Source organism: Bos taurus, chromosome 15 (assembly GCF_002263795.3).
Source record: "Bos taurus isolate L1 Dominette 01449 registration number 42190680 breed Hereford chromosome 15, ARS-UCD2.0, whole genome shotgun sequence".
NCBI classification, from domain to species: domain Eukaryota; kingdom Metazoa; phylum Chordata; class Mammalia; order Artiodactyla; family Bovidae; genus Bos; species Bos taurus.
In genome coordinates, this window is record NC_037342.1 from 81,842,137 (window position 1) to 81,868,061 (window position 25,925).

At 44.4% G+C, this 25,925-nt stretch overlaps 1 protein-coding gene across 3 annotated transcripts in view; it reads right to left on the reverse strand.

Moving 5' to 3' along the window:
- Positions 1–3,427: 3,427 nt before the first annotated feature.
- The window catches only part of LPXN (leupaxin), a 41,635-nt gene continuing 19,137 nt past the window's right edge, over positions 3,428–25,925 (reverse strand). For 2 of the 3 annotated variants that reach the window (XM_010812935.4, XM_024975207.2), the window contains exons 3-8: positions 22,968–23,067; positions 18,118–18,285; positions 16,756–16,929; positions 16,572–16,653; positions 5,158–5,306; positions 3,428–4,345 (exon numbers count right to left, since the gene is read on the reverse strand). In XM_010812935.4, the coding sequence (XP_010811237.1) occupies positions 4,076–4,345; positions 5,158–5,306; positions 16,572–16,653; positions 16,756–16,929; positions 18,118–18,285; positions 22,968–23,067 (943 nt within the window). In that variant the 3' untranslated portion in view covers positions 3,428–4,075. 3 annotated transcript variants of the gene reach the window in all.

The window sequence follows — 25,925 nt, forward strand, 5'->3', positions numbered from 1 at the left end:
AGCTCCAGCACTGGTCTGAGGATTCTTTCCTCCTGATCCAGGGTCTCTCAGCAGATTTCCATTTCCCCTTTCACCTCTAGGTTCTCAGCACGTACATGCTGCTCTGATGGAGAGTTTTATTTAATAACACTAACCTCACAGCATTTTGAGGGCAAGTAGTCACTTTCTCAATCTCATATTTTAATGACTGCCACCTCTGTTCTTATTATGGACCTGCTGACACCTAACGGGCTTCCCTTGTAGCTCAGAGGGTAGCAAATCTGCTTGCCATGTAGGACACCCGGGTTCGATCCCTAGGTTGGGAGGATCCAGTTGAAAAGGGCATGGCAACCCTTTCCAAGTGTTCTTGCCTGGAGAATCCCATGGACAGAAGAGCCTGGCAGGCTACAGTCCATGGAGTCACAAAGAGTCAGACACATCTGAGTGACTAACAGACTCAGTATTCTTGCCTGAAAAACTCCCGGGACAGAGGAGACTGGTGAGTTACAGTCCACAGGGTCGCAGAGAGTCGGACACGACTGAGTGACTGAACACACACTCATACACAGCTGTGACGCTTGCCCTTAAACACAGTCGTCACTGCTCACTTTTATTTCAGCTAGAAGATCTCCTTTCTCAGATTCTCAAACTGAAACTGCTTTGGATGTGTCTTAATGCTGTGCCCGCCCCCACACCCCACCCCCCACCCAGGTCCCAAGGAAGGTCAGAATCTGCCACATGTTTCCATCACATCCGCACTCTGGGCTCCCCTCCGCTTTTACACTCTGTGACGTTCTCGGGCACGTTCCCCCAGGGCACTGGAAAGATCTGCTTGGTTACCTTCTGTATTATCTTGAAACTCTTTTGCTCTTCAACGTATATACTCACACAGAGTCAAGATTCAGCGACCTCTTTTGGTCAGTTCCCAGAGTTTTTAAGTATCCACATCTCCTGCACAGGGCCCTTGTGTTTTTAAAAACTTAGTTCTGACCCTAACTCTGGAAATGATCTAGTTTGGTTTAAGGCGGGCTGCATAGTACAATTCCCCCTGCAAAAGTCACTGGTGGGTATGCAGACTTCCCTGGTGGCTCAGACAATAAAGAATCTGAGGGTAACGTAGGAGACATGGGTGCAATCCCTGGGTTGGGAAGACCCCCCCTACCCCCGACCTACCCCCAAACCCCGGAAAAGGGAAAGGCTACCCACTTGAGTATTCTTGCCTAGGAAATCTCATGGACAGAGGAGCCTGGCGGGCTACAGTCCTTGAAGTTGCAGAGTTGGACATGAGTGAGTGATTTTTTTTCTTTTTTAATGTGATCTAAGCTACTGCAGTTAGGATGAATCTCAGGACTTTCACTTGCAAAGCTAGAGAAAAGCACTCTGTCTCCCTCTACTGCTCACAAACAGGGAGCTTATGCCCAGTAGCCATCCTACAAGGTTACGTGCTGGAACTCGTATGGGAAAATGACTGTCGTCTTTGTCTAAGTATCACCTTGGAGGACTCTATTCCGAAGGACCATTGGCCAAACTGAGTGATTCCTCCTTGAGAGTAGAGTTCTCAATCAATGGCACATTCTTCTATAAAAATATATGTCCTCATGGGCAGGAAGAACTCTGTCTTTTGAGAGTAGGTTTTATTTTTTAAAAGCTATAAAGGGGACTTCCCTGGCAGTTCAGTGGCTAAGACTCCATGCTTCCACTTCAGGAGTCACAGGTTCAATCCTTGGTCAGAAAACGAAGATCCTGCATGCTGCATGGCACGGCCAAAAATAAAAACAAAATTTTGGAGACTTCCCTGGCAGTCTGGTGGTTAAGACTCTGCACTTTCACTGCAGGGGGATTGGGTTCTAATCCGTGGTTGGGGAACGAAGGTCCTGCAAGCCACGTGGCACAGCCAAAAAAAATTAATAAAATTAATTAATAAAACCTATAAGTTATTCAGAACCAAGTAAAGAGTATATTATCAGTATGAGAAAAGTATTATTTTTTAAAAAAGGAAAACTTTTAACTTTTCAGTGGTTTCCTTGTTGCTGAAACACTAGTCCAGAAGACAGAATCCCCTTTTGGACAAATATAAAACCACTTGCATTATGAAAATAAAATTTTTCACTTCTTAATTTTACCTTAGTAAACTGCGGTTTTTCTTTGACATTTTTGAATACATAGGTTCTACTGAAAGCTCAAAATAGCCAATCCTTAAAAAAAAAAAAAAAATTCACCACCTGAACGTTCTTTCTGGTTAAAACCCCAAGTTTCTTTTGTTAAATCCCAAACCAACCATGAACACCTGCAAACACCATCACAGAGTCACATGTAGTCAAGAGGATGTTTAGAAACGGAATATGTATTTTGCTTAGTCTGGTACTCGGCCAGCGGGATGAAAGGCCAACTGGCTCCCTGTCTCATCAGCCTCCCTCACAGCTCGGGTGCATTTGGAGTTCCTATTTTGTCGAATGTCACTGTTACCACTTCCTTTTAACCCTCAAATCCCCCTTACCATTCACTCCAGTAAAGGGGGCCAACAGGATAAAGCTTGGCGAGAATCATTTCATCCATTCCTGCCCTCCTGGAAGTTCTGTCCCCACACTAATAATCTAAAGACATCAGTCTATTTTAAAAATTCAGCCCTATTTTAAAAAATACCTCCAGGGAAGGGGATTTCCTCGGTGATTTAAAAATTTTTCATAACAAATAATCGTACGGTTAATTTTAATATCATGGTAAGAGAGACACGTTACAGAGCATATCAAGATCTCTTTTGAGGAAGCATGACGCCCTTTAAAACTGATTTGAGATAGAACTTGAGCAAGTCAGACTCTTGAATAGTCTGACAAGCTTTTCTACAGGTTTACTCATAATATTTTTCAGAGGAACAAATACTTAGGTGGAGCTTTTTTTAGGGGAGTGAGGGTTGGATTTCGTAATCCAAACTGGAAAATGGTGAGGTGAGGTTTAAAGCGCCCTTCTTCAGAGATGCTCTAAGAACAGCCATCCTGCGTGCTTTCACGCGACCACTGTGAAGTTGAAGGAAAAGGCACATTCCACTTTTTAAAACAGCCTTATTGAGATATAGTTGATATACAAGAAAACTGGACAAGTACACACAACTTTATGAGTTTGGAGATATGCATCCATATGCAAATGTGAATTTGCAACTGCCTAGTGGAAATTATTTTCCTCTGAAGGTAAACGAAGCAATGAAAAAACTTTTAAGAAGCTTTGCCATCTTTTAATCAATCACTTAAGTGCAACAAAATAAAGTGGAAGCTACGGGCCCCAATTAAAAGTCAATGACTAGGAGTCCCTCCTTTTCATTTCTTCTGATGTAAACAAAAGGCCCGTTGTACGGAAGTAAACAAGAGGTATGATACAAACTTGATTGCATATTGTGCCTGGCATACAACATGGGAAGCAGAAAATTTATTTACCAAACTAATATGACACTGAGTCATTAAAACCACAAGTTCCTTTATTTATCAGTGATGTCAGGAGTCGAAGTTTTCCAGTTAAAATCTACTTTCTCTTGAAAAGGAGAAATACACTGAAGGGAAATACAAGGAACTTCAGAGTGACACCGTGATTCCTAACAGCAAGAATAAAGCCCTGCAGCAGTGACCACCTCAACACTGTAAAGCAATCATCCTCCTGTTAAAAAAAAAAAAAAAACAGGAACAAAGCCCACAGAGGGACTGTGGGAAAGGCAGTCTCAGGGAAATGGGGGTAGCTTAAAAGACCCAGTTCTAAGGCTAAGCACACAAGACCTCCCTGTAGGACCATCAACAGAGGTGAGAGTGGAGAAAGCCGAGGAAGGCTGGAGTGGAGCGAATGTGTGCGTGTGAAAATACACGTGCAGAGGCACGAGACAGCAGGTCCCAGATCAAAATTCAACTGCATTATTAAAAAAAAAGGCTTGAGATCAAAACTTAAAGCCGGAAGCCAGCCACGCCACCTCTAGGCGCTCCCTTCCGTGCCCATCCCCTTTGCTTTCCCTCTAAGCCTACTGAGCAGAAGGTCAGGAACTAGAAGTGTACTCCTCCCCCTCTTGGCTTAAATTTTCCAGCAGATCGGAAGAGGGCGCGTGTGGGCTCAGCTGAGGTTACACCGGGAAGAGCTTGTTGAAGCAGGGATGGCAGTACGTCTTGTCGTTCTGCTCCTTGAAGACCCCCTTGGACAGCTGCGTCAGGCAGAAAGCGCACACGAAGTGCTCGGGGTGGAACTTGTAGCCCATGGCGCTGATGCAGCGGCCCGTGATGGGCTGTCCGCACCCGTGGCAGAGGGTTCCTCGGCGCTGATGGTAGTGGAGCTCACAGAAGGGACGCCCGTCCAGCTCAAAGAAGGAGCCGGTAGAAAAACCGCTGAAGCACTCCTGGGAGGTGGGGGGAAGAGAAAGACAAGGGGTGCAGATGTCAAGAAGTAAAATATCAGCAAAATTTCAGCCTGGAAATCCCTGCTGGTTTCCCACCAGTGGACACACAGAGGTTAGGATATCGCCCCTCTGCAAACCAGACGAGCAAATGCCCACATGGATGATGTGTCTCGTGTTTCTTTTTTTAAAGAAACTTTAAATTTTGTATTGGAGTATAGTGGATGAACAAGATGGTCAGCCATACATAAACATGTATCCGTTTCCTCCCAAACTCCCCTCCCATCCAGGCTGCCACATAACACTGAGCAGACTTCCCTGTGCTATTCGGTAGGTCCTTGCTGGTTATCCATTTTCAGTATAGCAGGCTGTACATCTCCATCCCAGACTCCCTAACTTTCCCTCCTCCTCAGCCTCCCCACCTCCTCGGCAAGCATAAATTCACTCTCGACGTCTGTGAGTTTGCTTCTGCTTTGTAAATAAATTCATTTCTTCTGTTGGTGTTCAGTTGCTGAGTTGTGTCCGACTCTTTGTGACCCATGGACACAGCCTCTTTCTTTTTAGATTCCACATAGAAGGATGTCATACTGTATTTCTCCTTCTCTGACTTCACTCAGTAAGACAATCTCTAGGTCCACCCACGTGGCTGCAAATGCCATTATTTCATTCCTTCTAGTGGCCGAGAAAAACTTGTATTTCTTTTACGAAGCCCATGTCAAATTCTCTTCCCGAGCTGTGAACCCGCTTACCAGCCGTGCCCCAGAAAGAAGAACCCTGCCTTTCCTGAAACCCAAAAGATAAGCGGGGATACCCACCCCGCACACAAAGCACTCTGGGTGCCAGACGGTGCCCATGGCCGAAAGGTAGTTTTCCAGCACTGGCCGGTTGCAGCCCCCACACCTGGGTGCGAACATGCCCAGGAAGTCCTTCCGGCAATACGGCTTCTTGTCCTTCTCGTGAAAGCCTGGAGAGAGGGAAAGCAAGGGTTTGCTCTTGCAGTCTGAGACCTTAATCCAAGTTAGAGACGGAGAAGAGGGCAATGATGTAAACTCTCCCACATTGAAAATGCGCTAACAGACACCTACGTCGAGGGGCTGTTAGAAGAAACGCACGAGGCAGTGCATCCACAGTGTTTCTGAATCGGGCCTGAGTCTTTGCAATTCCATGAGCTGTAGCCCACGAGGCTCCTCTGCCCATGGGATTTTCCAGGCGAGAATACTGGAATGGGCTGCCATTTCCTTCTCCAGGGGATCTTCCCAACCCAGGGATCAAACCCATGTCTCCTCTTTACCTCTCAGCCACCAGGGAAGCCTGTCTGATTTGCGCAAGTATTTAATAAGCGTTAAGGTCTATTCCTCCTCAACGCCGCTGCACTAAGTATTCCTCGGCCTCTGCATTCCCAGGCCTTGATATGGCGAGCCCCGCCTCGTGTTTCAGAAATCAACTCAAATATCCTCTAATCAGAGAGAATCTCTGCAGCCTGTATCTATCTCTTCATCTCTTTTCCATTGCCTTTTCTCTTTCACTGGAATGTTTGCCCTGAAGGAAACTAAGTATTTTGGTCTGGTCACTTTATAATCCCCAGTATCTAAAACAGTATCTGGGGGGGGAGAAAAGTGCCTAATATTTAAAAAGAAAGCAATATTAAATAATAATTTCCAAATTGATGCAGAAATCCAAATGTAATCATTCAAACCATACAAACACGTGAATTAGAAATGGATGGGGGCTTCCTTGGTGGCTCAGCGGTAAAGACTGCACCTGCCAATTCGGGAGACACAGTTAGACCCCTGATCTGGGAAGATCCCACGTGTCACAGAGCAACCAAGCCCGGGCACCACAACTACTGAGCCTGCGCTCTAGAGCCCGGGGCTGCAGCTCCTGAAGCCTCAGCGCCCTCGAGCCCGTCTTCCACGACAAGAGAAGCCACTGCAGGGAGAAGCCCGCGCCCCACAGTTAGAGAGGAGCCCCGCCTGCCAAAGCTGGAGAGACGCCCTCGCAGTGAGGAAGACCCAGCACAGCCCTAAATAAACAAATACTGTGTTTTTTTTAAATGCATGGGTTCCTCTTTAACTGGGGAATAGAAAACTGTGATAAAATTGGCTCAAATTTCAAAAGGAAGTTAAAGACGAATAAATTTAGCTACATTAAAAATGAATAGGAATGACTTATATATGGCCAAAAAAGATCATTAGCAAAGACAAACGAGAAACTGAGGAAAATATTTGCTACCTGTATATCAGAAAAATATAACTAAATCAAGGAGCTTCAAACTGGATATACGATTTCAATGATTGTTTTCTAAAATGTAAAAAAAAAAAAAGAAAAACCAATCTCTAAAATTTTAATCAAGTTTTAGCCAATTAACCATATATCAAATTGATAACATGACTAAAGAAGGCAACAATTCATTCAATGGCTCTAAAACACAGTATTTTGACTGTATAATTTATTTATACATAGGCTGTATTCTAAAAAGAGCTACAAAAATCTTTTAAACTATTTTCAATAAGGTTACAAAAGCATTTATTCATGGTAAAACCATTTATTCATAGTAAAGCATTTTTTCAGTTTTCCTGTATGAGATGTATTTCAAGATAACTAAATAGTTAATGATGAAATGGTACTGTTTATATAATCCCATCTAATAAACGCTGAAAGAGTGATGGAAAAGTCACCATTTTACAGCTGAGATCACTGGTGATAGGCAATGATCATCAACGGGGAACTTGCAAACGGGGGGTGAGGCTAACACTGCTGCCACCAGGGTCAATCTTAGCATCAGTAAAAGTAGGTCAGGCTTCCCTGGTGGCTCAGACGGTAAAGACTCCGCCTGCAATAAAGGAGACCTGGGTTCGATCCCTGGGTCGGGAAGATCCCCTGGAGGAGGGAATGACAACCCACTCCAGTATTCTTGCCTGGAGAATTCCATGCTCAGAGGAGCTTAGCGGGCTACAGGCCATGGGGTAGTAAAGAGTCAGACATGACTGAGCAAGTAACACTTTCATTTTTCAAAAGTAGGTCAACCAGTCATTGCATACCTCTAGATATGACTCAATAACAAGTACATAGCAGCCAGTATCTATGACCTATTCTCCCCTAAATACTAAACCTAAACTGAATCAAGTCTCTAGATCTAAATTAACAATTTACAGAAAATACAGGAGAAGGCGGGGTAAGATGAAGATAGAGCAAATGAGGTAAACTTCATTATGAGGCAGCAGCCAGTCAAATCAAGACTAAGGGACATTTTATAGAACATAGGTTCCAGTTTCTTAATGAATCAATGCTACAAAAAAGTGAGGAAGAGAGGATTGTTACAGAATTCAAAAATTTTGAGGGATAAAGCAGTCAAAGGCAGTACATAAAGGATCTTGCTTGGATCCTGATTCAAACAAAGCAACTGAATAACGGCATTTAGAAGCTTGAGAAATTGGGGTGCGGGTTTTAAATGAAAATAAGGAACTGTTAGTTTTGTGAAGTATGAAGGGTGTTTATCAGTTGGAGATGACGTGTGCTGAAGTATTTAATGGTGAGATGACACGATTTTTAGGATTTGCTTTTAAATTATTCCCTCAAAAGAAAAGGCTAGGTGGTTTAGTAGTGGTTAGAAGAAATTTGTTTGGCTAAATGTTGGTATTTATTGAAATTTCCATAATAAAAAGCTTAAAAATAAACATGTTGAGGTGTAAGTGCTTTCGTTTTAATACTTGAAATGCTCACTGCTAGGTGCAGATTAGAAAACCCCTGGCTCTTAAAGATCCTGTGTCCAGGTGATGAGAGATAAGAAGCCCATGGCGACTGCTTTTAAAAATCTTTGAAATAAGTCTGCTTCACAAATAGACAACTAGCCCAAGAAGAAATACTTTTAGGGGTACTGTGTTCAACATCACGATTAAGAATGAAACATAGAAGAAAGTATTGAAGTTCCAAGTTTTACTGATTAGTAGTTTAATTTCTAATTTGCTAAGTAGTAGAAACAGTGTTAAATAAATATATACGCAATGCTGCAAAACATATGGAGGTATTCATATATTTTTATATTCCTAGTGACAAAGATAAATGTTACTATTCCATTATTCTTTTAGGAAGTCATTTGATAATGTGTATCAATATTTTTAAAATATATAAATATCTCGATCCTAGAAATTAATCTACATAAATAATTCAATAGAAGAAAATTCTATGTTTAAAGATGGTCATTACAGCTCTCCTAAGACAACAAATACATTTAGTTGTTTTCAGTATTTGGAACTATAAATAATGCTTTAGTAAACATCTTCAGGCATAGAGTCTTTTAAAATTTGTCTACATGAAGCCCTGATGGAGCAACCGATATTATTAAAATTATTATAAAACTATTAAACAACATGGGAAAATGCTTAAGTGGAAAAAAAGGAATTTCAGGTATACTGTAACTTTTATATATACACAAATATTAATAAATGGAGAAAAATATTGGTAGGACAAATTTTTTGTTGCACTAGGTTAAGAAGTTAATAGATTACAAATAAAATTTTATGCAAGGTTTTATTGTCTTCACATCACAAAAAAGAAAAATATAATAAACTGATTCATCTCCAAGCACTTATTCATGTAATATATTCCCTCTGCTTCAAAAATCATTTCCTAAGACACCCAGATGGTTTGGTTCTTCACTTAACTCAGGGGTCTTAAGGGAACAACAGCTAGACTGCTTTATTTCAAGTAGAACCCTGTTACTGTCCCTCATCCCCTCTCCTAAGGTACAGAGTAAGTTAGTTAATCGGTTAGTTGGCTAGTTTGATTACCGTCTGTCTTTCTCACTAGGACACACGCACCACGAATTCAGGGACTTTGTTTTTTGTCACTGTCTCCCTAGTTCCTAGAATAGGACCTGATACATATATAGAAGCTGCTCAAAAAACATGCACCGAATTAGCAGACCTGTGAACAGTACTGCAAAAGCAAGGTTAAGACCATCAGCTTCAGAAGAGGGTCGCCCCGCGCCAAGATTAACGGGAACATGTATAAACAGGTGAACTTTTCTAGAAGAAACTCTCCTTAGAGATTCCACCTAAAACAAAGAGAACCAGCAGAACCCTGTTTTGGCAACACCTACTGTTTTACTGGTTCCAACTGAGGGCTCTCCCTGCAGGACTAAATCGAAATTAGATTCTTCATAGCAACCCTCCCATTTTACAAGGGAGAAAAGGGAAGCTCAGCAAAAGTACAAATAACCAGCTAGGCAGTGGAGGAACTGATTCAAATCTAGGCCTAGCTTCAAAGTCTAACTTGGATGTCACATCCCTGACCTTAAAGGCATTGTCACCTTGATCTCTCCATGGGAACTGCGAGTATCAGCTGAGCTTAAATATCATAACCCAATAATTTGGTAAGTAGAAGAGTGCTCTAAATGTGCCCCACTCAAACAGCATGTAAGCAAAACACAAGAAACATTATTTCTAGAATATTATTTCTGCACTTTGACAGTAGCAACCGGATCCAAAAAAGGCAATAGGAGAAGCCAGGGGTTCAAGCCCAAATCGCGCAGCCGCAGTGATCCATAACCTTAGGTCATTTTGTGATATGCCTCGCCTTGTTCAACTATGCTTTCTTTGAAAAGCAGATGATTTAATAGATTTCTGAGGCCTCTAGATCTAAGAACGTAAACCAATAATTTTTTTAGGCTGTCCTGTGTCCTTCTTTTCTGCCTCCGAGACAAAGAAGAGCTCAGTTGGTCTCTTTGTCAAAGAACGTCTAGAGTCTGATCAAGGACAGCTGAAAGCGGGCATCGAAGTCACTTCAGTCGTGCCCGACTCTTTGCGACCCTTTGGACTGTATCCCACCAGGCTCCTCTGTCCGTGGGATTTCGCAGGCAAGAATTCTGGAGTGGGGTGCCATTTCCTCCTCCAGGAGATCCTCCCGACCCAGGGATTGAACCCGTGTTTCCTTGTCACCTGCACTGCAGACCGATTCTTTACCTGCTGAGCCATCAGGGGAAGCCAAGCAAACCAACACCCACAGCCATCCTTCTTGCTTCTGCGGCACACAGACTATAGCACACATCCGTCACCTGGAGAATCGGTCAGTACGCTGACTGCGTGGCCCCACCCCACCCAGCGCTTCTGATTCAGTAGGTCTGGGTTGGCGCTCGAAACTATGCATCCTTGACAAGCCCCCAAGCTGATGCTGACGTTTCATAAAACAAATGAGGTAGAACTGAGCTTGCCTAGAAGTAGGTGTTACTTGAGAAAACTGTGAGACAGGCCGACCGCCCTAGGAATGACCCTTGTCTAGGCATTTACAGAGTAGCTGGTCTCAAGCGTGAGGCAGTAGGGAAGTAACAGCCTCTGTTTCAGCTCAGGTGAGCCCCAGGAGAGGACTCAAAAGCAATCAGCCCAACTCGCTGTGATACCCCTGCAGTGACTAATCCAACAAATTGAGAAAGTTTCAGCACTTAACTTTTTGGAGGCTCTCTCCGGGACCAATTACTCTGGAGGACAGATAAGAAACACTAACAATTTGCAAAAGTACCTTCGAGAGAAGAAGGGCATTTGTACTCTGGTGAGGCTCACAGCCACGGGGGAAATTAGGGGGCACTGGCGTGGCCTGGATAATGAACAATTAAAGAGAAAGACACGAGCACTGGGGACCCGGTCCCTATGGGAGGATGCTAAGGGCTGGTGTGCTTAGCAACGTGAGCCTTAGAGAGGAATCCTCTGAACTGAAACAAAAATGCAGATGAATTTAATTTCCCAGGAGGCTCAGCGGTTGTGCTGTCATTACAGAAACTTCGTGTGTGACTATGTGACCTGGGCCAGGCAGGATGCCACCTAATTAATGGACTAACCACATGGCAGGAGGCACGTTTACAGAAAACAATGGATGAAAGCAACCATACATCCCAAGAGGAGCTTCTGCTTAGTAAAGGGCCTTTTTTGTCACTTGTCTCAATAAATATGCTTTGAGCGTGGCTTCATATCGATTATATAAAGTCATAAATGACCAGTTCAGCCTTGTCTAGTTAGAAGGGGCCCAAGCCAAAAACAATACGAACTAGCTACCTTCAAGGCATTTCCTGGTTATCCTATGGATTGGGGTATTTTTCTTTTGTATTTAACTTATGTCTCTTCTTAAAATATGTATGCACTGGTATCTGCTCTCAGGCACCTTCCACATCATAATTATCCATGGGCAGTATTCACTTGCTGACTCTTTTACCCAACACACCCTCAGACTTCTATGGCAACCAGTGTAATATAAATTGACCATGACTTAGATTAAATCTCGATGAAAAATGCTGTTTAACTACAGTGCAATCTAAACATGAAAGACCTAATGATTTGTGAAAAGCACTGAACAAGCTTGAGTGAGCAAGCAGATTACTACAAAGCACTTCACTAGTGGATTTTATCAGTCCTACTCTACCCAGGTCTGTCTTCAAATAAGCTGTCCCGTGTCTATGCCAAGAAAGCAAAGAGACCCAACAGCAGAAGAGGGTTCAGTCTCCATCAAGGGGCAGTTACGATGGTGCAGAAAAAACACGGAACATGCAGAAATGAAACCTGAGTCTAAATTCCAGTTCTTTGATTTTCTAGCTGCATGACTTAAAAAAAAAAAACAGTGACTTTACCTCCCTGATGCTCAGTGCTTCCACCTAATACTTGGTAAAATTATTCTCCCAAAGTTGTGCTGGGGATTAAGTGAATAACAGTCAGGAATACACATAGGGTTTCCCAGGTGGCACTAGTGGTAAAGAAGCTGCCTGCCAGTGCAAGAGGCATAAGACATGTGGGTTTGATCCCTGGGTCGGGTTCCATCCCTAGAAGAGGGCATAGCAACCCACTTCAGTATTCTCGCCTGGAGAATTCCATGAGCAGAGGAGCCTGGAGGGCTGGAGTCCACGGCATCACAAAGAGCTGGACCCGACTGAAGCAACTTAGCACACACACATGTTAACCTGCCTGATATTTAAGACCTGACCTCCAGGAGAACTAGCATAACATGGGGCTTATCTTCATACCCTTTATTTAAAACAGAAAGATTCATGGGAAAAAGGAGAAGAGGGAAGACCATGCCACAGGTGAAATATCAAAATCGTCTAAAATTTAAAGTAGGTGTTAGAGTGGCACCTAGCTTCGCAGAAACAAAACAAACAGCAACAACAAAAACCCTGAAACCTGATAATTAAAGAGGGAGATGCTGGTAAAACTGAAGCCATCCTGGGCTTCCTGGTGGTCCGGTGGTTAACGCTCTGTGCTTCCACTGCAGTGGGCACGGGTCTGGGCCCTAGTCAGGGAATGAAGATCCCACGTTCCTCACGCTGAGTAACATGGCCAAAAAAACCCTCAACCACCCTGAGCTCCAAAACATCAAAGGGGCTCAGGCTCGGATTATTTTAAATTCATGAAATAGTCTTCAAGGCTGGAAGCAGGATTGGTCGAAAGTCTGAAGAAGTGTCAGAAAATCAGATTTCCCATCCGAACCATAGATGCAATGATTATTTCTGTAAATTTCAAGTCAGAGGGTCTCAATGTTCAGGGATGCTGGACATTTGTTATAAGAAAAGAAGTCAAGCTTTCTACTAGAAGTGTTAGTTACTCAGCCGTGTCCAACTCTGCAACTCTATGGATGATAGCCCGTCAGGCTCCTCTGTCCATGGATTCTCTTGGCAAGAACACTGGAGTGGGTTGCCGGTCCCTTCTCCAGGGGATCTTCCTGACCCAGGGATCGAACCTGGGTCTCCTGCATTGCAGGCAGAGCCACAAGCAGCTCAGAGCCATTATTGTCTGAGCCACCAGGGAGGCCTGACGGAATTAAAGTTCTACGTGTTTTAGTAAAAAATGGGAATTAGATAAAAGTTGGCATACTGAATGGTAAAAACCCCATCCCCTAATCCCTTTTTACTAATTTTTGTAAAGCTGACAGAGAGCACAACTCTTTGGTAAAATTTATTCAAGACAGAAGACCTAAAATATTAATATGCAAGGGTCTGCATATTAATACTGCATCGCCCTACCTGAGTACCAGCCCACCAGTCAGTGCATTCTGCCTCACCCACAGAGCTTCTGGTTAGCATTAAAGTGTCTCATTCATTCTTAAATAAAGAATGGGCAAGCAAAGCTCAGCAGCACTTGGCAAAGACCAATGCAACGGGATAGAGGGCATCAAGATGTGATAGATGTCAAAGTTCAAAGTGGGCGGCAAGACGTCCCTCAGAGTAGATAGTTATGGACTATCTGCACAAATCTTGGACTCTTCACTTACACCTAGGATATCAAACAGGTATAGAGAAAGGATCTTTTCCCTGATGCTGGGAAAGATTGAAGGCAAGAAGAGAAGGGGAGACGAAGGATGAGATGGTTGGATGGCATCACCAACTCAATGTCCATGAGTCTGAGCAAATTCCAGGAGATGGTGAAGGACAGGGAAGCCTGGCATGCTGCAGACCACGGGGTCGCGAGGAGCGGGACATGACTGAGCCACTGAACAACAACAAAGAGAAAGGGAAGCTGAGACAGGGATTTCTTTGAGAAGGCTGTGCCAAGTGTGCTCCACCACCATCGCCGGGAGGCATGAGGTATGGTCCCGGGAACCTCAAGTCAAGAGAGGGACTGCAGCAGGACCACTCTGAGAGCTGGGTATGGGTGCCCTGCCAGGTGTGGGGTACAGGTGAAGGTATTTGACTCATCCCCGGAAAAGATCCACAGGTGAGAGTCTGGTTAAAGGGTCTATGGCCGCTGAATAGAGAGAGGCACCTGAAATTAAGTGCGGTCATTCTAGCCAGCTTCCCTGGTGGCTCAGACGATAAAGCGTCTGCCTGAAACACGGGAGACCCAGGTTCAATCCCTGGGTCAGGAAGATCCCCTGGAGAAGGAAATGCAACCCACTCCAGTACGCTTGCTTGGAGAATCTCACCGTCAGAGGAGCCTGGCAGGCTACAGTCCACGGGATCACAAAAGAGTCAGACATGACTTGGCAACTAAACAACAACAAAAAGAAAGTCAGAGTGAAATATACACCAAGCCCAGAGAGGTCAAAGCAAATTAGACAACTTAGAACCTTTCTGCCCTCCAGGCTAAACCCTTCCACCCCTGTTTCAACCCTGGAGGGGTCAGCTATGGAGATTAGCAGTGGGTGTGAGAATAAAAGCAAGAAAGGACCCGTGACCGGCCACACCCCTCTTCCCTGGCCTCCTGCAGCTTAAAGACCCCACCAGGGGAGAGAGTAGCTGTCACTTTAGATAAGTTGGAGGCTTTAGTCATTATACAGAATGAATTACCTAAGGATTTAGACTTGTGTTTTGTGTCTTAAATTTACTTTTCTATTTAGAGTAGTTTATTAAAAATAATCAAAAAAGACATAAGACTGCCTCAAATTTTTATTTAGAAGAAAACTTTCCCTGTGAATTAATTCTAAAAGTACAGGAAAAGAAAAAAGCAGCTTTCTGATTTCATACACGAGTCATATTGGTTCAAAACAAACATAAAAAGAAGAAGTCAGGAAAGAAAAATCAAGACAATGCAGAAAACAGAAGGGAGTAAAAAGCCTGCAACAGGGGCAAAACTTGTCACACAGAAAGGGTCAGGAACAAGAACAAAATCTTAATAAAAAACTTTCAGCCACGGAGGCAGGAAGACAGTGAAGCACTGTCTTCAGAATGATGAGGGAAATTGCTTCTACCTAGAATTCTATGTCCAGGACACTTAAGGCAGACAAGATATTTTCAGATGCTCAAGGTTTCAAAGTTTCTACCAGGAGGTACTGGAGGGTGTGCTCCACCAAAATAAAAGCAATAATACATATTCAAAGATGGAGGAAAGGATTTAGTACAAGGGATTCCCGAGATAAAGTATTGCTTCTCAGCAGGCAGGCTGGAGCAGAAGGATGAAAGTCTCCTGGACAGATATCTCCAAGAAAAAAAAAAAGAAACGAATGGAACTGACGTATTACCAGAAGTGGATGACCATTTTGAGAAGGATTCCGCAGCTGTGTCAGATAAATTAGTGATAATTACAATGAGAATTAAGCTAATGAAAAAGGGATCCAGATGTTAATTTCAGGAAATAACACATGTGTATGAAAAGGACACCATGATATTGATCGTCATCTTTGTCATCTTCATGTGCCAGGCACTGTTGCAAACACTACATTGATATTGTCTCTTAAAATCCTCATAATGACCCTATACAGTAAGCATTATCATTTTTCCTTACTTAAAAAAAAATCTTTTTGGTCATGCCACCATGGCATGTGAGAGCTTCGATTCCCAACCAGGAATCAAACCCACGTTCCTGCATAGGAAGCGCAGAGTCTTAACCACTGGACCACGAGGGAAGTCCTAAAGTAAGCATTATTATTAGGTCCATTTTACTCATGAGCAAAGTAAGCTCCAAAGATCCCTTTAACACTGTATGGCTATAAATGCCACAGCCCAGGTCTGAACCAGGCAGACGAACCCCAAATCCTCCCTGTACTGTATCACCATGTGTTACATGACTCAGTGGTGAGCAATATTTATGTGAATGTCCACATGTACACACTGAATACTGATCTGACTTATAACTATGACCTAATTATAACTGAGAGAATAGGGGAGGGGAATTATGTTGGGGGTGGGTGGAGGAGTAATAACATTTCTAAATCCTTATCTGTCTTGGTAGAAAGTTAACATGTAATGGCTAAAATTGGACAAAAAATCAATACAGAGGAATATACTGTCTAAAATATACAAGTAAATAATGTGCTGTGCTGTGCTTAGTCACTCAGTCATGTCCGACTCTGCAACCCCACGGACTACAGCCTGCCAGGCTCCTCTGTCCATGGGATTCTCCAGGCAAGAACGGGGTGCCACGCCCTCCTCCAGGGGATCTTCCCGAACCAGGGATGGAACCTGCGTCTCCTGCATCGCCAGGCAGGTTCTTTACCACTAGCGCCGCCTGGAAAGCCCCACAAGTAAGTAACAGAAGAAGTTAAAATATTTAGAGAGGAGAACTGGACTTGGGGGTGGAAAAAGGAAAAGCAAAGGAGTGTTTTTTAATATTACTCTTGGCGTAGTATTTGCATTTTAAACTATGCATTTGTATGATTTTGATTTAAAATTTTCATTTAAGCAAAAGGTATCTATGTCAGATCAGGTTGGAAGGGATGGCGTTTGGTACCGCAATGGGCACCTGGGTGGTCGAGGCAGGAACCAGGACCAGCAGAGAAGATCAGGGAAAAGCCCTGCTAACCAGCCGGGCCGTACCTTCTTCACCGAACACCTCTCCACAGTGAGCGCAGAAGAAGTGCTCGGGGTGCCAGGTTTGGTTCATGGCCGTCAGCACTTTCTGGAAAAGCAACGGAGAGTGATTAGGAGGCTGCAGAGCTGTAAAACACGAGCCGGGCTCTAACAAAAACTGCGCGAAGGCGGGGGCAGCGGGCTCACTCACGTCCAGGATGGGAGCCGCGCAGTACGCACAGCGCGGAGAGAAGAGATGGTGGTAGTCCTCAGCGCAGTAGGCCAGGCCGCTCCGCTCGAAGAAGGGGCTGGAGCCGATCTCCGCTTTGCAGTGGGCGCACACGAAGTGCTCGGGATGCCACGCCTGCCCCAGTGCGTGGATCACCTGGAGGGTGAAGCAAAGCTTGGCGTGGGGGCCCGGGCACTCGGGGGTCCGCAGTGTGCAAGACTCTGGGGCGTGCTCTTTCAACAGCATCCATGGAAACGACACCCCCTGCAGTTACGCCACACTGAGGCCAAGACCTCGGGTGCACTCACGCGGCCTGTGGGTATGTGTGTATGTGTGAGTCGCTCAGTCGTGTCCGACCGTCTGTGACCCCGTGGACTGCAGCCGGCCAGGCTCCTGTGTCCCTGGGATTCTCCAGGCAAGAGTACTGGAGTGGGCTGCTATTCCCTTCTCCACCTGTGGCCCACACTTCACGGATAATGGCATGGTGTCCGCTTTCCCAACTTAATAAACGCTCACTCTGCTATACTGCCCCAGAAAATTACAGACACAAAATAGAGCACAGTGGTGACAGACGACATGCTTGGCCTGGAAGGGATCCCGGGAACAGGAGACCAATGACAGTTTTTATTCCTCTGATCTGGACACCTCATCTCACACCCTGTGGAAAGTCAGGTCTCGACGCCCTTTATAATGCTTTGGATGAAGGATGGTGCCCAAGCAGGAATTTGTGGTCATGCTATGATTCTGGGAGCAGCTGAAAGTCATAATTAGTCACTTTGCACTGGGAAGATTTGAACCAAGGGAGCAGAGGGAAAATTATTCTCCATAAGGCAGTAGAGGAAAATGGTTATGAGCTTGAACTCTCAAGCCAGAGTCTCCTGGATTTGGATCTTACATCGACCTCTTACTAGACCTTGGATATGTCAGTTAATGACCCTGGGCCCTCAGTTTCCTCTTCTTTACAAAGAGCTTGCAACCATTGAAGGGCTGTGTGTATGCGTGCATGCGTGCTCAGTCATTCAGTCGTGTCTGACTCTCTGTGACCCCATGGACTGTAGCCCACCAGCCTCCTCTGTCCATGGGATTCTCCAGGCAAGAACACTGGAGTGGGCTGCCATGCCCTCCTCCAGGGGCTCTTCCCAATTCAGGATTGAAGGGATAATGCAACCATTAGATAAAAGAAGACTTGTACGGTGCTTAGTCCCACACCCGGAGCACTGTGAAGGATTGGTAAGTATCACTACATCGTCTTAGGTCATAAGAAGAAAGAGCAGTCCTTGGAGGGTGGAGACGAACACACACAGACATGGATGGCCGTAGCATCAGTGTGTTGGCCCGCCCCACCTTTCCAGCGATCGGTTTCTGGCAGGAGGCACAGTGCCCCTTGGGTACTGTGGCAATTCCCAGGTTCTGCAAGTCCTGCTCCAAGCCCCCCAGCATGGAGTCCAGGGAGGCCTTGTGATCCTGACTGTCGGATACGGGTTTCTTGCTGGCATCTGCTTTCGCTGTAACCTGTACCAAGAAGAGAACCACAAAGAGAGTCAGCCTCACTGGCATCTTCTGCACTATCTCTTAGTCTTTCCCTGAACTTCCTCCAAGGCGCTGGAAGAATCTAACATTGCAACACCAAAAAAAAAAAAAGCTTTCATCTCCCTTTCACTCTAAGTTCCTCAGGCTGAATGAACTCTGACTAGTCTTCCTGTTTGCCAATCTCTTCTGGCAGTAGGAAATTGAACATAGGAAGAGGATACCTTATCTCTTGTGATGACTGCAGGTCAACAATTCATCTTTTTATGTATTTATGTTGCAGTGTTTATTGGGCAGCTAATTTCTGCCACTCACTGTTCTAGGCTCGTGGTGCAGAGCAGTTCTCAAGACTAACCAAGTGTCTGCCCTCATGGAATTTATTTTCTCTGAGTAACAGACAGTAAGCAATTAAAGAAATAACAGACGATATGATGTCAGGTTAGAGATATGAATTATATATTGAGACAAAAGAGAGTGGGATGGTGAGGAAGAATGGATTCAGATGAGGGGAATCCGAGAAGGTTAAGGAGCTGATACCTGAGCAGATATTTGAGTGATTTACTGAGACACAGAAATATTGATAATTGTGAGAACAGCATTCTAGGGGGAAGGAAGGCCCAGAGGGATGAGATAGTCTGACACATAAAAAGTAAAAAGAGGTCAGGAGGCTAGAACAGAGGGAGTGCAGATGAGTGAGGCAGGAGAAAACAATGGAAAAAGAGGCAATGATCACACAGAGCCCGCAGGACAAAGCTTCGGTTTTATTAATAAAAATAAATAATTGTTATTACTTAATAAAGCTCAGGTTTTATTCCAAGGGTGATGGAACCATTAGGGCGCTTCAAGCGTGAGAGGGAAAGAATCTTATTCACAAGATCCCTGCGCTAGCTGAGTGAGGAATTAGGTATGGACAAAGCAAGAGGCATCAGAGGCGCTCGTTAGGCAGGAGACTTTCAACACAGCTGGGATCGGAGATGACTTGGCCCAGTGACGGTGGAGAAGGTGGTGAGAGGTGGTCAGATAAAACTTGGTGGCCGGTTGGATTTATTAAAGGGAAACTCCAATGCAGCTGCGATAAAACATTCAACAGGGAGACTTTGAGTGACAGAACCGTTGCCCAGCTCGTCTCTCTCAACTCCCAGTTTCCAGAGGACCGCGCCTTCCGGACCAGGGGGCTGTGGTGCTTCTCCACGGCCTGCGGCGCTGAAGTCGCAGCGTCTCCGCCCACTGCCCCACTTCACCTTTCCCGTTTCATCTTGGATTACTCAGGAAAAGCCCCCACTGTGTACAGCCAGCCAGGCTCCCCGCAGTCTCCAGAAAGTGCTCCCTTTGCTTCAGGCCTCTGCCTGGGACAACCTCCCACCATCTCACTAAGCAAAATGCTCATTTTCCTTCGAGAAACTTATCATTTGACACACTTCCTCCCTCTCCTATTATATAATGTTAGTTCATGCTCAAGAAATTCGTGTTCTAAAGGTTAACATCGAAAAGGCCTGAAAATAACTAAGTAAAAACACAGCAATGTGTCTGTGTCTATATATACAATTACATCTATTTGCTGGTATATTTCAGAGTGCTTCTGAAAGGATTATGTGAAAAATAGAAAATACTGAATACCTCCAGGGGGCAGAACTGGATGGCTGGGAACACTTCACTGAACACTGTTGTACTCTGGATTTTTGTACAGTGTAAAGGTATGGCTATCCAAAGCCTTTGACTGTGTGGATCACAATAAACTGTGCAAAATTCTGAAAGAGATGGGAATACCAGACCACCTGACCCGCCTCTTGAGAAACCTCTATGCAGGTCAGGAAGCAACAGTTAGAACTGGACACGGAACAACAGACTGGTTCCAAATAGGAAAAGGAGTACGTCAAGGCTGTATATTGTCACCCTGCTTATTTAACTTCTATGCAGAGTACATCATGAGAAACGCTGGGCTGGAAGAAGCACGAGCTGGAATCAAGATTGCCGGAAGAAATATCAATAACCTCAGATATGTGGAAAGTGAAGAGGAACTAAAAAGCCTCTTGATGAGAGTGAAAGAGGAGAGTGAAAAAGTTGGCTTAAAGCTCAACATTCAGAAAATGAAGATCATGGCATCTGGTCCCATCACTTCATGGGAAATAGATGGGGAAACAGTGGAAACAGTGTCAGACTTTATTTTTCTGGGCTCCAGAATCACTGCAGATGGTGATTGCAGCCATGAAATTAAAAGATGCTTAGTCCTTGGAAGGAAAGTTATGACCAACCTAAATAGCATATTGAAAAGCAGAGACATTACTTTGCCAACAAAGTCAAGGCTATGGTTTTTCCAGTGGTCATGTATGGATGTAAGAGTTGGACTGTGAAGAAAGCTGAGCACTGAAAAATTGATGCTTTTGAACTGTGGTGTTGGAGAAGACTCTTGAGAGTCCCTTGGACTGCAAGGAGATCCAGCCAGTCCATTCTGAAGGAGACCAGTCCTGGGTGTTCTTTGGAAGGAATGATGCTAAAACTGAAATTCCAATACTTTGGCCACCTCATGGGAAGAGTTGACTCATTGAAAAAGACTCTGATGCTGGGAGGGATTGGGGGCAGGAGGAGAAGGGGATGCCAGAGGATGAGATGGTTGGATGGCATCACTGACTCGATGGATGTGAGTCTGAGTGAACTCCGGGAGTTGGTGATGGACAGGGAGGCCTGGTGTGCTACAATTCATGGGGTTGCAAAGAATCGGACACAACTGTGCGACTGAACTGAACTGAAAGATATGGCTAATTCAAAAAATAAACATAAATTTTTAAATGTAAACAAACTAAGACACACGTTAAATCAATTTTAAAACATCACACAATAAAAACTGTTAATGTAGATTTTTTTTTTCTAGTATTTTCAGATATGGGGTTCCCTGGTGGCTCAGTGGTAAAGAATCTGCCTGCCGCTTCAGGAGATGCAGGTTCCATTCTGGAGTCTGAATGATCCCCTGGAGAAGGAAATAGCAACCCACGCCAGTATTCTTGCCTGGGAAATCCCAAGGACAAAGGCTCCTGGTGGGCTATAGTCTATGGGGTTTTAAAACAGTTGGCATGATTTAGCAACTAAACAACAATTTTCAGATATACAATGCGATGAGGAATGCACTCAGCTTTATTGTAAATATTAAAAAAAACTTGTTTCTAATATTTATTCATTGTCTCTCTAATAATATGCATTACTCATAATGCATCAGAAACAGCACTGGAAAGCCAAAGGTGAGCCACAGAGATAAGATTCCTGCCCTTCAAGTCACACACATTTTTATACACTGCCTTGAAATTACTTCATAGTCACTTCAAGTGTGCGTATCAAATACCCCAACCAATTCAGAATGGTTGGATTCTCTACCTTAAGAATTCTAGTTCAATAACCTAAATGGGAAAAGCATTTGAAAAGGGTCCGTGTGTATATAACTGAATCACTTTGCTGGGCACCTGAAATTAGCACACTGCTGATCAGCTATGGTGGCGGTGGTGGTTTAGTGGCTCAGTCGTGTCCAGCTCTTGCGACCCTGTGGACTGTAGCCTCCAGGTTCCTCTGTCCATGGGATTCTGCAGGCAAGAGTACTGGAGTGGGTTGTCATTTCCTTCTCCAGAAGATCTTCCTGACCCAGGGATCAAACCCGGGTCTCCCGCATTGCAGGCATATCTTTACCAACTGAGCCACCAGGGAAGCCCAGAGACTAGACCAAGAGGGGTGGGTTTTCTCTCAGTAAGAGTTTAGGACTCATCCTTCCTTTCAAAGCCACGCTTGCGCTCCCTTGCTATGCTCCAGCTTGCCATGGGTCTCCTCTATCTTACTCAGGGAGGTCTCTTTAACAGCCCTTCCACACTTTATCCAGCTTTAGTGGCAAACAGTCTGTCTTTTAGTCTAATAAATGTCACCTCGTTTTATATCTCATTTTATTAAGCACACTCCAAGCCCCTTGAAATCAGAACCTGTATCACAGAGTCTTTTATATCCAGATAAGACATCTAAAAAAAACTCAGCACAAATAAACTTATATACAAAACAGAAATAAACCCATAGACTAAAAAAAAAAAATTACGGTTACCAAGCGGGTAAAAGGCTTCCCAGGTGGTGCTAATGACAAAGAACTGCCTGCCAATGCAGGAAATGTAAGAGACGAGGGTTCGATCCCTGGGTCGGGAAGATCCCTGGAGGAGGAAATGACAACCACTCCAGTCTTCTGGCCTGGAGAATCCCATGGACAGAGGAGCCTGGTGGGCTACGGTCCATGGGGTCACAGAGAGTCGGACATGACTGAAGCTGCTTAGCACATTTGGGGGTAAAGGGTGGGAGGGATAAATTAGGAGTTTGGGATTACCATGGACACATTCCTATATATAAAACAGATAACCAACAAGGACCTACCACTGTACAGCACAGGGAACCATGCTCAATATTTTGTAATAACCTCTAACAGGAAAAAGTCAGATAGAGATATAGGTGGAGATACAGAACTGAATCGTTCTGCTGAACACCGGAAACAAATTCAACACACTGTAAATCAGCTACACTTCAGTGAGCTCATCCACTGAGTTAAACTGAGTCCGGCAGAATCAGTAAGGACTTGGGGGAGTTTCTGAAGCGGGAGGGCAGGGCGGAGGTCCACAGAGAGAAGCCCTGCGGGCTGCATCCCAGCTCACCTGATGCTGCAGCTCACACAGATGCGCCATCAGCTCATCCAACTGTGCGGCTGCTGAGGTTTTAGAAGCTGGTGGTGATTCCTTTGGCTCTTGAATCTCACTGTAAGGAGGAAAGAAAAAAATCAAACTAACACACCAAAACTCAAATAAGTGTTAGACAGTGCCTAAAATTCCAGAAAATGCAGTTTTAACTATTAGCCCTTTGCATGCATGCTAAGTCACTTCAGTCATCTCTGACTCTTTGCGACCCCGTGGACTGTAGCCCGCCAGGCTCTTCTGTCCGTGGGGTTCTCCAGGCAAGAACACTGGAGTGGGTTGCCATTTCCTTTTCCAAGGGATCTTCCTGACCCAGGGATTGAACCTGCATCTCTTGCAGGTTCTCCTGCATTGGCAGGTGGGTTCTTTCCCACTGTGCCACCTGGTTAGATCCACTAACCCCTTAGATAGGACTAAAACTAGACCAATTCAGCAATTTTACTTCTGAGACCCTATCCTACAGAAAAATTGGACATATCTATAAAGATACATACACAAAGACATTCCTTGAAACACAGAAGCAGTATAGTCTTATGAGCAAATTAAAACTAAATGGAGATACAGTCACATAAATTATGGTCCACCCACACTATAAAATACCCTGTGGCTAAAAAAAAAATGTCAACAGATTTATATGAACTAAGGAAGACTTCTAATTTATACTGCTAACTTAAAAACCAAGGCCCAGAACAATATGAAAACTCTCCTTCCATGGACATCATTTCAGAAACACGGATCCATAAGTCTGGAGCTGCACACACAAATCTGTAAGAAGACAGGCCTGGCAGCAGTTACCTATCGAGCTGGTAATTAGGTGGTGGGAGGAGAGACGCTGCTGGAGGTGGTCTCGCAGCTCACCCTGGATATTTCCGGTTTGTCTCACGTTTTTTGGTTTGCGTTTGGCTGCGCTGCGAGCCTTGCGGAATCTTAGTTCTCTGACCAGGGACTGAAGCTGAGCCCGGCAGTGAAAGCGCGAGTCCTAAGCACTGGACAGCCAGGTGGACAGCCAGGGAATTCTCTGCTTTGGTTTTTTTTTTTTTAAGACTATTTTTCAGAGCAGGTTTAGGTTTATACACAATAGTAAGCAGAAGATACCTCTTTGACTTTTTACATATGTGAGTTCATAAACTAATTGTGTGTGTGAAGTTATATTTTCAAAACAAAGGTCAGCTATCCTAGGAAAGAGACACTGAGAGAAGCCGGTGAGACGGCAGGAGCGGCAGGCTGGGCGTCAGCAGCGCGATTCTCACGCACACGCGCATTCACCAACTACGATTCCATTAAGTAACTTACGGTATACTACATTAATATAGTCACAATGTTGCGAGTCCTATGAAAAATTATGTTCAATATAAAATGAGTAATGTTAAATGTAGAACATTTTTAAACTGCTGCTGCTGCTAAGTCGCTTCAGTCGTGTCCGACTCTGTGCAACCCCATGGACTGCAGCCCACCAGGCTCCTCTGTCCATGGGATTTTCCAGGCAAGAGTACTGGAGTGGATTGCCATTTAAAACTGCAGAGGAATACAAAGAAAAAAATAAAAGCACATATTCTCCTCCTTTTGAGAGGCACTGAACACCCTAGACACGATGCCTTATGTTTTTACACTCTTCTATGATTGTGTATGATTTTAGGAAATTTGAATATTACTGGTTTTCTTCATGTTTTTGAGTTAACATTTTTCCCATCCCCTAATTCACATCCTTATCTATCCTTTGCAACCATAATAGTTAACAATTATTGAGTGTGTATAGAACATTGCTGCTGCTGCTGCTAAGTCGCTTCAGTCGTGTACGACTCTGTGCGACCCCACAGACGGCAGCCCACCAGGCTTCCCTGTAACCTGGGATTCTCCAGGCAAGAACACTGGAGTGGGTTGCCATTTCCTTCTCCAATGCATGAAAGTGAAAAGTGAAAGTGAAGTCGCTCAGTCGTGTCTGACTCTTAGCGACCCCATGGACTGCAGCCCACCAGGCTCCTCCGTCCATGGATTTTCCAGGCATGAGTGCTGGAGTGGGGTGCCATTGCCTTCTCCAGTATATAACACTAGGCCCTCTGTAAAGAGTTTTACATGGGTTCTCTTTAAATCCTCATAAAAACAGTAAGAGGTAAGTAGTACTACCCCCGGAGAAGGCGATGAGCAACTGAGCGACTTCCCTTTCACTTTTCACTTTCATGCATTGGAGAAGGAAATGGCAACCCCACTCCAGTGTTCCTGCCTGGAGAATCCCAGGGGCGGGGGGGCCTGGGGGGCTGCCGTCTATGGGGTCGCACAGAGTCGGACACGACTGAGCGACTTAGCAGCAGCAGCAGCACTACCCCCAGATGAAGAAACTGGGGCGTAGGGACGTTAAAGCCTTTGCTGTACCCTATATAAAAGGCAAACATCAGAGTCTGGGCCTGCAGACTGCTCAGCTGGTGTTCTCTATCACTAAATTATCTTCTGAAAGATGTATAAAGGCTATACAGTGTGTGCTATAATCTATTGAACTGATCATTTATTGTTAGATACCTAGATTGTTTCTGATTTTCACTGTTGTAGTCAACACTGCTAAATAAATGTTTGATATCTTCACTTCCGCAGAGTACATCCTGAGAAGTGGAATCACTGCATTATACAAGTAACGGAATCTGGAGTAGTGTTTGTCATCAAGTTAATTAGGAAGCTTAGCTAACAACCCACCAAACTATGTGTGTGTATATGAGAGAGAGAGAGACACACACACACACACATAAAGCCATAAATAAAGTCAAATATTCTAAAGCATTCACTAAATGTGTTTTCATACATGACAACAAAAATCTTACTATTTTACTTATTTTATATATTTATCAACTAGGGAAAAAGTAGAAGAAAGATGGACATCTTCCTCTCTTAACAAAAAAAGACCGTCTCTTGGGTGCAACATGTGCTACTGGC